At 47.0% G+C, this 18,028-nt stretch overlaps 1 protein-coding gene across 3 annotated transcripts in view; it reads right to left on the minus strand.

Moving 5' to 3' along the window:
* The window catches only part of COL27A1 (collagen type XXVII alpha 1 chain), a 162,479-nt gene that overhangs the window by 139,086 nt on the left and 5,365 nt on the right, over positions 1-18,028 (minus strand). For all 3 annotated transcript variants that reach the window (XR_012838465.1, XM_075772219.1, XM_075772221.1), the window contains 2 exons: positions 11,684-11,754; positions 5,506-6,938 (listed from right to left, as the gene is read on the minus strand). Coding sequence is in view for 2 of the 3 variants with exons in the window: in XM_075772219.1 (XP_075628334.1) it covers positions 5,506-6,938; positions 11,684-11,754 (1,504 nt within the window). In the remaining variant the exon portion in view is untranslated. The remainder of the gene's footprint in view (positions 1-5,505; positions 6,939-11,683; positions 11,755-18,028) is intronic.

Below are 18,028 nucleotides of genomic sequence, written 5' to 3' on the forward strand. Positions count from 1 at the left end.
GACTTGGGAAATGACTCGCTTCCTTTTGAATGACTACTGAATCAACTTGCTCAGATAGCAAAGTATTCCTGTCATCGTTTCCCCAGGGGCAAGTACTCAGTGGAGTAGCAAATAGCTGACAATTACCCAGGACACAATTCAGCCCATATTCCAGTGCACTCTGATAGACCGACATCTATATTTTAGGGTTTCTCCAATGTACTTCTGCCTCCCCTGCACAGCATTAGTGGCACAGCTCTTTATCCCAGAACCAGTCGTGTTTCAGAGGTGGGCATCCTGCGCTGCACGAAACGCCGCAAGGACTGAGGAGAGAAGAGAGAATATTCTTCTCTCTCAGATGCTAATGTGTGTGGTAAAACCTAACAAAAAAGGGAGTTCAGAAAATGCATCGAAAGCTTCTCGCTCACTTTGGCATCAGGTTCTGAGCAGTGACATTACCCCCACAGACAGAGAATCTGTCTCGTTTCCTTCCTGGAGGAGGAGGAGGCATGCTTCCTATGCAAGGGCACTGCCACAAATCCAGCGCTTAGCCTTGTGTGTCTGGAAAGCACCAGCACGGAGGGACTGAGCAGCTGCCAGGGCAGCACTAGAATTAAAAATCCCCTGCTCAGGAGAACAGAAGAGGAGGAGAAGACCTCATCTTTAAAAGACCTGCCAACCCCGCTTCACCTCACTGTCCTTGCCAGGCACTGTGCAGAGAGAGACGGGACCTAAACTAAAACCCAGCTTGAAGTACTGCCTAAAATAAATCTGCAGTTTTGGGGGAAAAAAAAAAAATCCAGCACTTTGGTTACTTTCTTCTCCAAGGCAGGCTTATCATATTAAATTTGGATACATCTGGGTTTCAACCAGTCTAAAAATGAAAAAGCCCTCATAATTCTGGCAGGAACCGAGATGTTGGTGGAAAGCCAGTCTTGTAATATGATTTCCGCAAGAGACACAGATGTTTATTCTGGGTCTGTACAACACCTATCACAGAAAAGTCCTTGTCCACAACTGGATTCCTAATAGAATGGCAGCACAATACATAGCAAAATATTAGTATTCCAGCTTGATGAAAGCAGCTTTTCTATAGAGACGTTTCAGGAACAGTCTCTGCATGAGGCACTTCCGACTCTCGAGCAGCCTCCGACCTTGGAAGGAAGTCTGAAGGGGTGTGAAGAAAGAGAAGGATCCCATACTGTATCACTCCCTATTTTTAAAGATTTATAGAAATACCTGTATATATGTATACAATACATCCCTACATCCTTTGCAGCACATTTATCTCAATCACACTTCCAACTACTGCTCTTCAGAATGAACTTTGTTTTAAGCGAATAGACCTCTCTGATGCTTAGTCATTTGCCTACAAGAAGATTTCCCTTCGGGGATAGTTCTGGTTAAGTTAGCAAAAAAGAAATGATCTAACTGTGTGGCTAAAGCTTTTCCCATGTATTACACAAAGCGTGCGATCTTCTGAGTCTTTTTTTTTTTTTAATATGAGTCATTCATTAAGAGACATTCAAACACATTGTGTGTTCCTTAATTTATCATAGACTGTCAGCTTGAGTAGCCTTTTCTGGTACAAGGAGGACTGGAAATAGGCACTTCATGTTTTATCAGCATTCCCAATCACCTCTCTCTCCCCTAACCCACTGATTGAATTGGCAAGGAGCGCTTCTTTATGAAAGGAGCTGGGCTCCAAGACAAACTGCTCGTGCAGAAGATGGCAGCTGGAGCAGTCTAGACCGGGGACGCTCAGAAACACTTCTGCCTCTGAAGGAAGGCTGCCTGCCTGCCAGGGTACCACACCTCTGCCTGGGCTGCTGCCACCAGGGTTCGAGCCTGGGGCTCCTGGCCACGCACCGTGCCGGGCAGATGGAAACTGGAGGATGCTGGCGTACCCGCCCGGGGACTCTTCCGACTCGGATAATCGAGGAGTTGCTCACCCCCTCCCTGCTCCTCCTGCATTACTCAGTGCTTCCACAGTCTCTTAGTGAACTCAGCCCGCTCCTCTGCACCTTCAGCATCAGGTATGGTTTTCTTACTCTAAAAATAACCTTCAGACACTAGGCAAAAGAGTCAATACAGGGCTTTTTGTTTGCAGGGGCAAAAAAGCTATGGGATTACAGCCTTATTACATAGGAGGAGAATAGTCCAACTTGAGGGACACTGTGTACAACCCAGCTAGACCCCAGGGCTGCGCCAAGGCAATGGGTTTGCTGCAGCTTCACCGCGTAACACAGAGCATGCACATCCCAGCAGGCAGAGCTGATGGGCAGGGGAGAGGGCTGCAGCCCCCTAAATCTCCCCATCAAACCTGTTGCTGGTATAGACATGCCAACGATACCCCATCTACCAGAGGATTCAAACCACCTATCACATCACAACCTTCCAAGGGCTTGAGGGCTTGACATGCTGGCAACAAAATACTATTTTTCATCTATTAATTTTCTTTCATGGGTGTCCAAGCTACTCACAGCCGTGTGCTGGGGCCAGCCCACTCTGCAAGCTGAGCGAAGGCCCACTTGGCCCCGCGCAGGGACGGGAGACCTCGAGCGAGACTCGGCAGAGGTACTGCGGGCAGCCGTGGGGATGATTCAGAAGGACGTTTGCCAGCTGCTGAGTCAGTGCTGAGTTACTGACTTAGCATGATGTTTGGGTGTTCTTTTTTGCTATTTCCCCCCTCCAAAAGAAATGCAGAGCCGAGATCCCAAATGCTTGTGGTTATTAATGGTTCCCAAGAAATTTTTCTTTTTTAAGAGCATATTATTCTCCCTCCTTTAGCTGCCCAGAAAAACCCAACATTCCTGAAGAATTAATGCTCTGCCACTAGTTGCATGTGGGACGCAGCATCTCCATTTCCTGTTGCGCAGCACCACTGTGGTCTTTCAGGACAGATTAATCCACGGAGGGTGCTGCTGTTGGCAGCTAGGTGAGCAGATCCTTTTAGCCCCTTGCTTGCACTCCTCTAACCATGCGGACACCTCCCTCAATTTTGGGGAGGGGACCCTTCTGGCACAGCTAAGGTTATACCACAATTATTTTGGTAACATTCACAAAGCCAGAAATGCAGAGACCGCAGTGCCTGAGTCATCACTGCCTCACCCCCCGGCTGTCAATCCCATCCCGATTTTGGGATGATGAGGATGAGAGCTGGTGGAGAGCTGGACAGGCAGGGCGCTGCTGGCTGCCAGCCTGCCTCTGCCCATAAATCGTTGCCAAGGTGGCCCCAATCCTTGCTGAAAAACAGAAGGCAGTTTCCCCACTCATGCTTCCCTGCCCAGCACGATCGTCTTCTTGAAGAGACCTTGTATCAGGCAACGCAACTGGAAAAACTAATTAATCATCTTACCCTTCCACCCGTACGCCAGACTCCGTGAATGATGGTCCCAGCCCATAACCTGCCCTGTCCAGGGAAAGCGCCGGGCTGCAATATCACGCAGCAGAGCAGGAAGGGCTGTACTGACCTCATCAGACACGTCTGCCCAACAACATGAGGACGGCGCCAGGTAATTACTCAAGCACAGAGCATTTATCAGCACTTGTTCTGAAACATGCTCGTCTGGCCATAGAAGTGCTACATTAATTTCTCCACATGTCATTCCCATTCCGGTCTTTTCTCCTCTTTCTCTTCCCACGTCAGAGACATCCAACGCAGTATGGTACAGAGATCTCCGAGTGAGTCACAGGAGCTATCAAACACCGTGCGGCAGCCAGCTCCAGCTGAGCCATAACCTTTCCCTCCCAAAGTGCCGACTTTGTTTCCAGCAGTCAAAGAGGATAAAGGCCATACACAGCCTCCAAGTGTTCTCCTCTCCCTCAGTTCAGGCCTCCAGTTGTTCTCAGACAGGACGGAAAAATCCTGCCATCTCTTCCCTCAGCCCTCCGCAGCCTGAACCCGTTTCTTTGCTATGATTCACAAGCTGAGAGGGATTTTCCACTCCAGTTCAGTAATAAGCTCTTTACCTTGCAGGGAGAAGTGGGGGCTCGGAGCTTGGTCACCCTCACAACACTTACAGGGCAAGAAGGTGGAAAAGGTCAGGATTTCACCAGGCTCAGAGCAGGCCACCCAGATTTAGCCCTTACAGGTAAGTAGTGTTTTAACACTTCACAACCGCTGAATTTCTCCTCTCAGAAATATGCCTGAAATGTCTCTCCACGAAACACGGAAGATTGCCCAAAGATAAAATCGCTGAAGCTCATTCTCTCTACTCAGGGATTGAGCAAAACTTCTCCAAGTACAAAGACCGCAGCGGGGATGCGTGCCCGTAAAGTCGGGCAGGAGCGCAGGGCTGCCTGCGCTGCATCCCCCTGCCCTGGGCAGCACCTTCACCTCTCCCGGAGATGGAAACCGTCGACCAAAGAAGGTGAGAAACCACCACACTGCTCTGAAATGGGACAGGCAGGAATGCAAACCTCGAAGGTAAGCACCCATTGAGGGCTTAGTGAAACAACTGCTGTGCTTTAGGTGCTGCTTCCAACAATGAGCAGCACATCTGCAGACACAAGTGCTGTTGATTGTGTTCCTTAAGCTAGTCTCAGTATTTCCATTGTAAACCCTTCTTGCACTATTTTAAGAACTCAGCTGTAAAAATTTGCTCTAGGCTGGAACTTGGCAACTAAAGGCTCCGTCTGGGAGAAACTTATTGTACATGTACAACCCCTCTCGTATATACAACATAGCAAAAGGCTTGGGTTGGAACACCAAATCCTCCTAAAAGCTGGCCAGTTTAAAGATCCTGTTTGCATTCTTGCATTCGAAAAAAACCCAACAACCACCTAGCAGATAATTAGTGTGGCCTGACTGCTTTTAGTATTACAAAATGTGTGTATACTTTTATGATAGCCAAGATATACACCCTGAGAGTGGTTATTGTGTGTGGAATGCAGTAGTTAAATTTATAAAGGAAACTCTTTGCACAACTTAAGTGTGGGCCATGAGAAATAAGAAATAAATTAACTTATACCATAAAAAGAAAGGAGAATTTGTATAAAAAATAAGTCTCAAAGCAATCTCTGTACTTGCATTTGCTGAAACAGGGCACTTTTCTGGAAATGTGAGTTTCAGGTACAAATCAAATTAATAACCAGGGTTAAGAACTAGTTAATTTGTAGCATGTTTTTGAGGCATCTGGGTTTTCTTCGGAAGGTGACCCGAAGTTCTGCCCTCTTGGGCCAGGGGCATGGAACAAAAGCCCCCACCTCACCATCAAAATTTTAACCAGCAACTTGTAGGAAGGAAGGTAGGATTTATTTTTCTTTTTTTTTCTTTTCTTAAATCCATCATTAAGCAGCAACTTCAATCACAAACTTTTAAGGGGCATCCACCATCACAGAGCACTCAAGTTTACACAACATATATGCTAAAATTGTGATCACCAGAAACGTAACAGTGCTTGGCTGCTGTTTCGAGCTGTCACACTCTGCTAAGCTTTATAAAAACCCTTGTAAGGTTATGGTCTGCCAACCGTTCAGCTGAGCTGTGACCGGGAATAGTTGGCATTAACAGCCTGAACTCACCTGAGGTCCTCTCTCTCCTTTCACGCCTGGATATCCCAGTAAAAATGGAAACTGAGTGGGTCCGAGCGGGTCAAAGATCTGATAGCCATCAGTGGCAGTGGGGGTTGTGAGGTTGAAGACCGGTGCCCTGGCTCTGGAGACGGGACGGGCAGACCCCAGGGGTGGTTTGGGGTGCACCAGAGCGACATTGCTGGGATCTGCTTTCCTGGTGGGGGACGGCACATGCTTCTTTGGAACGGGTCCATTGCTTGGGTTCGGTGGGGTTTGCTTCAGGGTGACAAAGTGGACATTGCTGGTTGTGTTGTCAGTCATCCTCCTTGTTGGCTTTACAGTACTGGGTACTTCAGAGGGCTCAACGGTTGGTTTTTGGTTGATCATCTTTTTGGTGTCTTGCTTGGACTCCTTCCTGCGGGCTGTGGCAGGGATCTGGCTTGTTGGTGGGGCCTTTCTGGCAGTGGGAAGGGGAGTAGTCTCCATGCGCATGCTCGGAGTGGGCCGAGACACCCTGGGGGTCGTCACCGTCCCCCGAGGGAGCGAACGGGTGGGTGGCTGTGTTTCAGTACTTGATGGAACAGGAGATGGGGCCACTGTGACCTTTTTGGCTTTGGTTGTCAGTCTTGGTGGGGATGATACCGATGCGACGGTTGTTGCACCTGAACCTCGAGTCTTGAGGGGTGCGGTGACCCTGCCAAACTCCAAGGATGGGGCAGCAGTGGTCAGGTTTTTCAGACCCTGCAGTGAGGGCTCCATATGCTGTGGGGTACTCGGGGAGGCACTGGGATCCCTGGGCAGGAGGGGGATGAGAGGGGGCAGGTTCGGCCGGTAGGTGTCTGCTTGCCTGCACTGTTTTTTCAGGTATTTACAGTAATGATGAGCTGCCTTGGCGGAAGGATAAATATCAAACTGGCAGATGGCTCCTTCAAACTGCACGGAGTGCTGATTCATCTTCCCAAAGAGGAAAGATCCATGTGGATCCAATGCCTCGTCCTTTTTAAAATGCAAATCCGCATGTACTCTGCGCTTCCCACAAGAAGTAAATAAAGTGACTGTCTGGCCACGGATATCGATGGCCATATTGTGCCACTGGCCATCATGGACATTGTAATCAAAATATACAGAGCGCTTGTGGCCCACATACACTATGATCTTCCCAGGCACAAACTGGACCCCCAGCTGCAGTTTTTTCTTTTTGCTCTTGACAGCAAAGAGAAAAGCATTGTTGATGCGGTGGGAGCAGAGGCTCAGCACTAGGAGCAGATCAGTGCTGGAGCCTGCGGAGAGGATGGTGCTGACTGGTGCTTCGACACGCGCTCGCTGAGTGAAGATGACCCCTGATTTGAAAGGAATGACTCCTTGAGGAACTGTACGTGATGAGGACCATCCACTCGATGGCCTTTTCCCTGACAGGCCCAGTCTTTGAAGAACATCCACATCTGAAAGGGAAGCACAAAGAAAACGTCAGGTGTTGGGCAAGCCAAGGGCTGGATGGGTATGGGGAGTCAAGCCAGTCCATACAAAAGGACAACAGGTTACAGGAAACCCCAACCATCCTCTCACACATATATGTTCAGATAAGCAGAACGGAGAGCACATAGCTTGTCTGCAGATAGCGCGAGGAGCAAGTGCATGCTCAACTTGGTCACCAGCAATAGCCAAAATGCATCAGCTCCATGGTGCATCTGGCTAGCTATCCTGTCCCACCAGGGACCAGCTCCAGATGTTCTGGAGGGAGCTGACCTCACTACTAGGAAATTTCCCACTGAGCACCAATAGTCCATTTCTCTGGGATTTAATTCTGAGTACTGACCACACAGCTGGAAAGGAATTTGAACAACAGACTGAGCTGGGATTGCAAAATGTTACATCCCCAGAAGGCAAGGAACAGAACTTTCAAAGGGAGCAAAAGCCTTATATCTGTCTCACTCCAAATTAGTAAGAAGCAGCTTTTGATCTTTGAGACTCTGGAGAGTTTAGTAAAGCAAAGGTGCCTCCCAGCATGAAAAAAATTGCACCTAGATTTCACCAAACCACGTAAGGTTCTCAACAGCAGTACTTGTTTTCCCAGCAGATCATCTTACAGCCTTAAATTTTTTTAATAAATTGAGGGAACCAGACTCGGTTTGTGAAGAGCCAAGAAACTAGTTGTGGCTGCCACTGAGCAGAGGTAGGACTCTCCTCCAGCGTTTGTCACGTAGGGGCTGGGTGCCTTGTTCAAGAAGGAGAGGAATTGCTGTCCAGAGGAACCTGCCTTTCTCCACTGACTCTGGGAGAAGTCTGCAATGGACAGGCAAGCAGAATCCTCTGGTTTCTGACCCCAAGATCTAACAGGAGTCACACGCAGCTCAGAGTCCAAGGTAGATTAGCAGGCAACAGCAACACAAACTGGAGCCAGCTGGCGGCAGTCTCAGCTGAACTACTTAACTGGGGAAGATGCTGAGGTCTACGTGAGAAGAGTTGCAAAGGTGAATGTGCCCAGACCTGAAAAAGGGGCTCATATGCCCCAAACCTTGTTCTCTTATTCCATCTCAAACATTTGGTCTAACACAAGATGTTAACTACATGGTGCAGACAGGTAAAGCAAGGCTGTAATGATTACCGTGACACTACCACTGTTGAAAATGAGCCAGGATAACTGTATTTCCTTCCCTTTTCCCTGCCCAAATTTAACCTCCATAACTCGATGACCAGCTAACTCTGGTGTATTTAAGTGCTCTTTGGGGATGCTAGCCTGGGCTGTACAATCCAAATGCTGATCTTGCAAGGTAAGAATTCAACAATCAGAAATGCAGCAGCGGCAATCGTGGCTACACATCAGCTAACATCATGGGATTGCAGCTTTCCTACATTAAAAGGAAATCAAAGGTTGCCCAAAGAAAATAAAAGGTCCTTTTCTGAAGGGGCCTTGGAATTTGTCCTCTTTCACCCCTAACTATTAAATATTCAACATAATACCCAATATTTGGGGAACTGGCACTTAAGAGATCCTCAGTGTTGGCCAGAAGGGTTGTAGACTCAAGCCAGTCTGAGGCCTGTAATTTGCTGGCCAGGAAGGGAGGAGTATAACGAGAAAACCTCTGTTCCTTGACTTTGGCAAAAACGTGGGCCGTTTTTGTATGTAAGAGCAAGTCAATCAATATTTACTTTGTCTGAGCTCAGCTTTATTCCCACCTCCCTTTTTTTAAGGCAGCTTGACTCATTTTCTAGCAGAGACTAACCTAGAGAAGATGCGCCAGATGTGACAGGGGATGGAAATTTTCCCACTCCACGCAGAGGGGATAATTTACTGAGCAGCATGTGCAAGTGTTAATAACGGTACTTCTCCCATACTGAGAAATCCTTGGTCCCCCACTGTTTTTCTGCCATATTGCCCAACGGGGCTGTCCCTCAGCACAGCAAAGGTAGAGCCTTTCCCTCTCTGCACTGAATGGAGGAATCGCAGCAGTATCTTCATACTGGATAATCTCCAGAGCCCATGAAAGAGTAAAGGCCAAAGCCTGGCTCTAGCGAAGTCAAGTGGGACCCTTGCCACAGACTTCAAAGGCATCAGGATTTAGCCCTAAGGAAATAAATTTACCACTTAAACCAGGAGCTAGACTCCAGCTTCCAATTTCTACATGTATTTTTAGATTCTCTCCCAGAGACAGACAGTGGTGTGTCTCTACTAGGCAGAGATGCTTTACACTCCAGGAGCTATTCATTCGGTAGCTGCTCTGCAAAGACGTAAGGATGTTTCCCTGCTCAGAGGATGCCGCTGCTGTTTGCAATACCAATCCAACTGCCTCGTTAGCAACTGCATCCAACAGTGCTTAAGGAAAAAAAAGCACAACTCAACAACTCCTTTCCCTCAAAGCCCGCTAAGGTAGAGCCAAATTCTAGATGCCTACGCAAAACCTGATTAAAACAGACCTCATGCAGGACGCGTATGTGGATTTTCCAGCACCAGGTCCAGGCACACAGCTCAGGACTCCTGTGCACCCAGCCCGTCTGCCTCTCCATCCCATGCTGACTGCCCTGGGCTGGTGGGGCACATCCCCCGGGATGACGGCATGTCATCAAGTAACGTAAAACACAAGGTAATTTTGGCTTCCTTAAGTAGCTCCAAGTTTAGAAAAGAATTTTTTCCCCTTCAAATTTTTTCCTCTGTAGATTTTTCCATCAAAACACATTATTTAAAAAACCCATTCACTTAGAGCTCTCTGGTCCCAGGTGCCTTGAAGCTAGTTGCAACATTCCTGTAGCAACATTTGAGCGACTGGGAAAAACTTCTAGCAGACTGCATAAAGTAAGATGCGCAGATTCCTGAACAATCACATGATCATCTCTGAAAGAGGGGATAAAATGTTTTATTGCTTTCCTTCCCATCTCTTTCCCTCCCGCTTTCCCCACACAAAGTTTCATAAGAAAAAGAAGCCAAAAGACAGGAGAGAAATAACTTGCAGCTTCCTAAATTCCAGCAGCTGAGATGTGATGCCCACAGCTAAAATTGGGCTGAATAAATGCTACATTTCCAAAAGTTACTGCCCAGACCCTTAGTCAGTGCACATCAGATGAACTCACTAACCTCATGATCTTTTGGATTTGTAACACTTGCGGAAAAATCATCCTCTGCGTTGCCTCATTTTCCAGTGTGCAGGAAGACCCCTAAGCCTTATAGGAATAACTGCGGTGTTTTCAAAAGCCCACGGCATTTGCTTAATTTCATCTGCACACAGCTCTATGAAGAAGCTCTTATTGCTTTTGTAAATCTCACGTTTGAAAATCCCGAGCAATAATACAGTCTCAAGTCACCAATGTTTCCTTACAGCCTTTGCTTCCGTGGAAGTTTTTACTTTCTGGTACCCACAAAGAAGAGCCTGTCTCTATGGCAAAACCAAGCAAGATATTTTAAATTCCTTTATCACAGAGAACGCATCGCAGAGGGGAGTTATCTACCACACTAAGGTAATGCAATAAGACCAAAGTGAAAGAATTTCCTTTAGATTGATAGTAACAATCAAAAGACACGGCACCATCCCATAATTATCATGGGAGTAAAATGATGGATAGAGATGAAGCTAAACAGCATATTAAAATCTACTTGAAAAGAGATGCCAAGACACAGTATTTGTTCTGCCTCTTTATGAGCTGACATAAAACTTGCTCTGAAAACTGCTTGACTAAGTAATTCAGCCAGATGTTCACCTCTTTTGCATTGAAGCAGAATTTGGAAAATATTACATTTTTCAAAATTGCTGATGGCAGGGATGTATTCCCCCCCCCCCCCCCTGCAAAAAGTGCTCCACGGGCTGGCTTACAGCTGAGCGTTGACCAACTTTCTATTTTTCCTTCGTGTTTTGGAGACTAAAAGGAGAGCCCTGGAGCCTCCTAGTCCACTTATTGTCTATTGACTGCGGAGAAAGCTGTTCAGTTCCAACATACACCCGTGTAAAGCATCCGTGTGGAAGAGGTGTTGCTATTTTAAGAGGAGATGGCTCCTTTACAAACATGTTGCAGGGATGCTCAGCTCCCACCATCAACTGTAAAAGACGAATTTATTTTTATTGCCTCTGAAGCTTTCTGTCTCCTCTTGTGGGGTCATTGATTATCGTACCCCAACCTTTTGTCCTGTCCCCAGCAGCACTGGGGAGGGGATGCCTGGAGAAGAGGTGTGAAGACAGCATGAAGTTGTATGATCACTCCCCTATAGAATACTGCCCTTGCAGCACAGGGACTGACCCAGACATAGTCATTCTAAAATCAACCACCCTTGTGGGATTTTCCATCTTTAAATTTGCTTTTACTTTTAGAACCGGCATCGTTTCTGTATGCACAACATCCTATGTGCCTGTGGAGGCATGATTGGGTTGCATTCCAGTCAAGGAAAAACCCATCTGCCAGAGATGCTTAATTCCTTAATGCCCCAGCCTCAAGGGGCACTTTCTAAAAGCAGTTAAGTACCAGTTCCACCAAACAGACAGGCACTTCTGAAAATCCTGTGGGGCATGTAATCACCTGCAAAACCTGGCTCTTTTGCCAGCTGTTAACTGCGTCATCTCTATCTGCAGTACTGCAACGATCAGGAATAAATGCGTTTAATTCTGTGCGTTAGGCTCAGACATTACATGATGGTCCTAAACTGATACTGAAGCACTTGGTTTTTACTTCGGTTGAAAGAGGAGAGAAAAAAAGTGTAATTTACCTTCAGAATTTCCCTGTGTGAATCCCAGGAACCAGGTAAAACATAATACAGTCCAGAGAAAGCAGAATCCCCTAAAATTAGAAGAGAAGAAAAAACAATGAGTTTCTACAACATTAGTGACAAAAACTAGCCCCCCCGTTAAGGGTCTTCTCCTCGATCACAAGTCTAGTGAGGTCAGTGGCAGCATCCGCATGTCTCTGGGAAATGGAGAACAGGCGCTCAGCAGAACAGTGCTTGCTTCTGACTGAGATTTCATTTTGCTACTTTAAAGTCATCTAAAGCCCACTGAATTCAGTGGAAGGTTTTCCCACTGGTATTAGGGGTTGTTGATCAAGCCTTGAACAAGGACCAGACCAGTGTTTTGAGATGCAGGGTCACTGGTCCCTTCACTACTGCTACTCTTTGGCACTCATTCCATGTAGGACAGAGCATCAGAAATGCAAGAGGATGGAGAAATAATTCAAGGTTGGAAGGCCAAAAGACATGCCAGGAGTGCATGTGCAGGTCTGCGAGGACACGGGTAGAAATGGGCTGACATGCAGTGACCTGCATCTCAGCAAATTCAGAATCCTAGTGCTTTACTATGCACTTAATGTTCTAAACATACAAAATCCTACATGGATCTGTTCCTCGTTTTAGATCCAGACGTAAAGATGGGCAACAGCTTCTAACCACTCAGCACCCTACACCGCTGCCATTAACGACTTTCTCATTAGCTTGGTACGGCAGGAAATTTTAGAAGGTGTGAGAGCTGCAGACTCCCAAGCACAACGCGCTCGCAGACCCTTTCACGCCTGAGAAGGAATTGGACAAACCTTTCTGTTAGCTACGCTTTAAGCCTTGAAGTGCCAGCAGAGAGGAAAACTTTTACCAGAAAGGTGGCTGAAGCTCCCCCCTTCCCCCACCAACTTCCTTGATTTGTAGCCAAATAACGAACACAGGAAACTCCTTGGTTAAGCTCACTTAAAACTGTCAGTGGAAAGTCTGAAGACTGAACTCCCTCATCTTTTAGAGATGATATTTAACAGCTTGATCAGCAAGAGCTGCTGGAGGAACAGAGACAAAAATGTAAATTACAGAAAGTCCTCAGCCAGAAGAAAGCAGTGTGGGACATCCACAGGTTGTTCTTCATCTCAGCCAAGCCAGCACGAACACTGGGATATGCAAAGCAATGCCAAAGTGCAGCTTGCTCCTCTCTTCAGATCTGGCAAAGGCAAATCATTTACCAAATGGGATTAGAGACCACTCTTCTCCTGCCATCAAGTCTCATCTTTCGTGCAAGAAAACATCCTCTGAGACAATGTTTTACCCTGGGCCAGATCCTCATGCAGTGCAGGAGACCCTTTCCCACAGGTAAAATGAAGCCACAGTGATTTACACATCAGTGGGGAAACCTGGCCTTGAATGTAAAAATCCATGCAGGAATCCAGCCACTAACTAATACTTTAAGGCTTGAAGGGACAAAATACTGGAGCGGCCCCACATCGGCTGGGAAACAAATGAGATGAACCTCATCATTCTTTGCTGTTTCCATTACCCTGACGCTGGGCTGCACATGTCGGGAGCTCTGGGGCTGCTTTAGTTTATGCACGAAGGAACAACAGCTTGGAATAGCCAAATCACGATATTCTTTCGCCATGTCCTATAGCCAGCCATATGCTAACCAGGAAACCCTCACTATGCTCAAGAGATCTCCAGCTGGTGAGGCTGTTTTCTGCCCACTTCATCCCACAAGACATCTCTCAGGCTGAAGACATGGCTGAATGCAAGCAGAGCTGTTGTCCCAGTTCATTCAGGAGAGGTAGGAAGGGAAGCAGAAGAGGATGATTCTTCATGGCTACCTCTAGCAGAAGTCTTTTTATGACTTAAAAGATGCTACAATCCACTTTACAGAAAGACCTGCGTCTCTGTGCTCACTTCCAAAGGAACAGTGGAGTTTTAAGATGTGGACACAATTCCATGTGTGCACGGAGCAAAGACCTCGCTGGGTATCAGCAGCTGGGCTTGACTGCCCGATGAGAACACGGGAAGATGAGGAGAACTATGGGACCAACACGATATGAACACCAAGGGCAGCAGGAGTCCCAGGCGTGAAGAACACCTTTTCTCTGGTGAGGATCAGGTTTGTACAACTATGTACAAACACTGGTGCACACAACACACCTAACTGAAGTCCAGATCTTTTTTGGAGGGGTACCTGCACAACCCAAATTTGCTTCCAAAATCCCTGTTGACCAACACAGTGAGGGGAACAAGTCTTAGGGGAAAATCCAGCACAATTTCATTCCAGTGACACTGACGGGGCTATAAAGGATACGAATGAGCAGCGTGGGATCCAGCTGGCCTCAGCCCTGCTCCTGGACCCCTCGCACAGCCAATACCGTAAGAGTTGACAGCGGGGCTGAACGCCAAAACACTGAAGAAAAACACTTTGGCAAAATTTACCAACTTAATGGAAAAAGCAAAAACAGCTTCCAAATGGCAGACCTGTGACTGATGGGGCTGTTAATTATTGCAGGATTTTATAATGCAGGCTCTTTTTCCGTTACAACTCTGCAGTGACAGGATTGCATAAGCAGCTTGAGTAGCAATAGTAAAGATTTTTTTTCCTTATATAGAGCTATCAAACCCACCTTGCCTTTATCTCGGCTTCTTCCCACAACCAGTGATTTCCACAGAGGCCCTATACAGAGCTACCCACTAAAGACATTTCTTTCTTTTATTGCACACTGCCTGTGAATACAAGAATAGGGATCCTACTGCTATAGTCACTAGGTGAAGAAGTGCCCCCAAATACCTGTGATGTAAGCCCATGTGAACCCTAAAGGTTTTCTAATAGCAAACTGAAGCTACTTACTACAGCTTAATTTTGCTTTGTTACTTTTTGAACTCCTGCGATCAGTCCGTGGGAACTAACCAGCGTCAAAAGTGCAACGCAAGAAACAGCGGACAGAGGGACAGAGAAGTACAAGGACCAGCAATAACCACTTTTCAGCCTTGGTGGTGATTTTAGTACCTTCCCAGTGAGGATCATGTGCACACAGGCAGCAGCCAAGAATAAATATCCCGAGGAGTGCCTACAAAAAGCAACCAGAAGGTCTAGGGCACCACTTCTGCTGGAGCTTCAGGACAGGGTAGTAGCTAGTATGGGGCTATGTTTGGGACTGGTGCTGAAAACAGCATGGCTACCACAGGGATGTTTTCGTTCCTGCTAAGCAGTGCTTACACAGAGCCAAGGCCTTTTCTGCTCCTCACCCCACCCGCGAGAAGGCTGGGGGTGCACGAGGAGTTGGGAGGGGACGCAGCCGGGACAGCTGACCCCAATGACCAAAGGGATATTCCGTACCGTATGACATCATGCTCAGCATATAAAGCTGAGGGAAGGAGGAGGAAGAGGGGGACCTTTGGAGTGATGCCATTTGTCTTCCCAAGTCACTGTGACACGTGATGGAGCCCTGCTTTCCTGGGGATGGCCAAACACCTGCCTGCCATGGGAAGTGGGGAATGAATTCCTTGGTTTGCTTTGCTCACGTGCACGGCTTTTGCTTTACCTATTAAACTGTCTTTATCTCAAGCCATGAGTTTTCTCACTGTTACCCTTCTGATTCTCTCCCCCATACCGCCGTGGGAGGAGTGAGCGAGCGGCTGTGTGGGGCTGAGCTGCCGGCTGGGGTTAAACCACGACGACCAGTCTGGAGAATTGATGAATTCCCGACTGCTAATTAGCATACAATTGCAAAGCTGTGCCCTGGGTTTTCAGCTTCCAGACTCATTGCTGCCTTCTTACTGAGCACTGAAAGACGAGACTTCTGAGATCAGCAGGTTGTGACTTGGAGCCTAAAGAAGAGTTACCACCTCTCCAGGTGGCTTGTGCGTGTCGCTACGAGCCCCAGTGAGGTCATGCTCTGGGTGGCAACCTCAAGTGCAGAAGTAAAGGAAAAATCCTGTTGAACATATTGGTTCTTACCTGACAACCACTGGAATACAGTGCTACACTGAACTAAAGACAATATAAGTCAACAACCTCTAGGGTAGACTTGGTCAGGAATTATCCTCAAAAAAGTGCAAGTTTGACAAAGCTGAAGCAATCTGTAAAGTAGCTGTGATCAGCTAATTCTCCACTTCACAACTTCTGGAATTGGTTGGAACAGTTTCAGCTTTTTCAAATTAAAAGATTTGCCTCTGTCTTTAAAAAAAAAAAAGTCCAAATGATTTTGACATCTTGTTTGCTTAGATGATGGGTTGAAGCTGAAGAAAATGTTACAAGGGCCCAAAGCAGCATTTAATTTTTTATTTTGTTTTCTCCCTCATTTACAGTGGGGAAATGTCTTTGAAACCACAAACGTTCTTGCAGGGTGGAAAAACAATTCCCCCCCACTCTCCTCCATTCAGGTGCGGTTTTTTTCTGTCCAAAAGACCAGAAAGCCAGCTGGATGCTGAAAATTGCTTTTCAAGAAAGGCAAATCTACATTTCTAGCTGTAGATTAGACAACGTATCTTAAAAGGACAAAACGTCTGTGTTGCTTAAGATCCTTTGCACATAGGCGATATTTTAGAAGACTCCCAAGCAGTTCTGACAGCCAATGGGAAACAAAAATCACAACCTACATACTGAGGCTTTAAATTGCACCATGGCATTGACTCCACTCCCAGCTTTTCGGGGTAGAAATCTTATTTTGTACTAGTATCATCCTTTGCACAGCAGACTTCTGCCATCTTTTCGGGGCTTCTGGAAACTATGGTATTTGTCCTCTCACCCTTGGTTTCTGAAGAGAGCAATGGGAACATACAGTTATGTAGATGTCCCTGCACTGACCCTGACTAGTCCTTTGCTGGACCTTTTCTGCAGTAGGAACCAACTATCCATTCACACCTCCAGCCAAAGATTTTGTCTGGTGTATGTAGGTGCTGTTGCAAAACCCAGCACGCTAAGGGGAGAATTTCTGAGCTGACTGAAGTGGTATTAATTTTTAAACACCCTTCAGCATCTACATTTTTAAGAAGGAGAAAGCAGACAAGCAGATATGGCCCAGATAGACACATTTCCATGGTCATTCAAGAATACTGAGAAATCTAAAAGATATCTAGAAACTGTCAATATTAAGTGCAGAAGAATGATATCCAGTACCTCTCTACAACATTTTAGTATTTAAAAAAGCTCCCCAAAAATATCATCCGACATCAAGTACACAAAGCATCCAGAATCCAACATACTGCTCCTGGGCACACATTTCCAGATGACAACTAAGAATTCATTGCACACACAGCCATAAGGGGAAAGGATGAAGGAGTGGGACATCAGTGTGGCTGCCTGAGCTTTAGCAGCACTCTGAGCAGTGTACAAAGCAGGAGGGTTTCAGAAATTGTCCCACCATTATTACTGGAGACTCCAGTAGCTCAAAAGGGGAAACTCTCTAGGATGGGAAACGCTCCAGGCCAGACTCCAACCCATCCTTGGGGTGACCCTGAACAGAAATGTCTGAATTCCTCCACCCCACTCCAGAGCTGGGAACATGTGTGCAAACCCAGAAATTCCCAGAGTTTCTCTGGCGCCATTTCTGCCAAATCTAATCTTAATTCAGGATGAAAATGCCCTTAGTGCTGTGCCCGTTGAGGTCTATCTCAGGGCTTTGGCAACTGTGAACCAGAAAAAGCTGCAGCATCCTTCGGAGGAGGCCCCTGGTAGCATAAGTGCAAACCACTGGGGCCTGATGAAAGGAATCGTATTCACAAGGCAGAGGGACCTCAGCTCCTGGCAACGGTACAGCAGTAGGTCTCAAGTGCTGCAAAGAAGCTTTGCTCTCCTAAAAGCCTGCATGTCAGTCAGGCACAGGGAGGGTTCTGGGTACATAAAGGCTTGGTACTTGCTCCTATAGCTCCTATTAGGTTTTCTCTGGGAGGGAAACGCAGATCTGCAGTACACAGAACATGGAGATGAAGCAATACTGTGGCCAATCCTCCCTCCTGCAGACACCTGCACCTTGTTCTTTCAAGGGTTTACGCTGGTATCTGCAGACAAAGAGCTGATGGGTTTCAAATCACTGGCCTTGTCCTCCTAATTGGGTACTAGAGCTTGTGTATTCATTGAACAAAGCCGGCCCAGGGCTAAGCAGTTCCTCTGAGCCCCTGCCAGTGACAACCTGCTTCCCCACTTGCTAGATGCAAGGCTGGGATGACTCCAACACCCTCCCAGATACCTCCCAGCAACCTTCTACAATGGGGGATCTTTCCTGACAGCCCATTACTTGGTCTCCTCTTTGCTCACCAGCCCTGTCTGTCCGGGTTATTGACTCTGCTGCTGTGGGAAGTGACAACACTCACTACTGGCCCTTGCCTTTGTGTTCT

Source organism: Balearica regulorum, chromosome 20 (assembly GCF_011004875.1).
Source record: "Balearica regulorum gibbericeps isolate bBalReg1 chromosome 20, bBalReg1.pri, whole genome shotgun sequence".
Lineage (NCBI taxonomy): Eukaryota > Metazoa > Chordata > Aves > Gruiformes > Gruidae > Balearica > Balearica regulorum.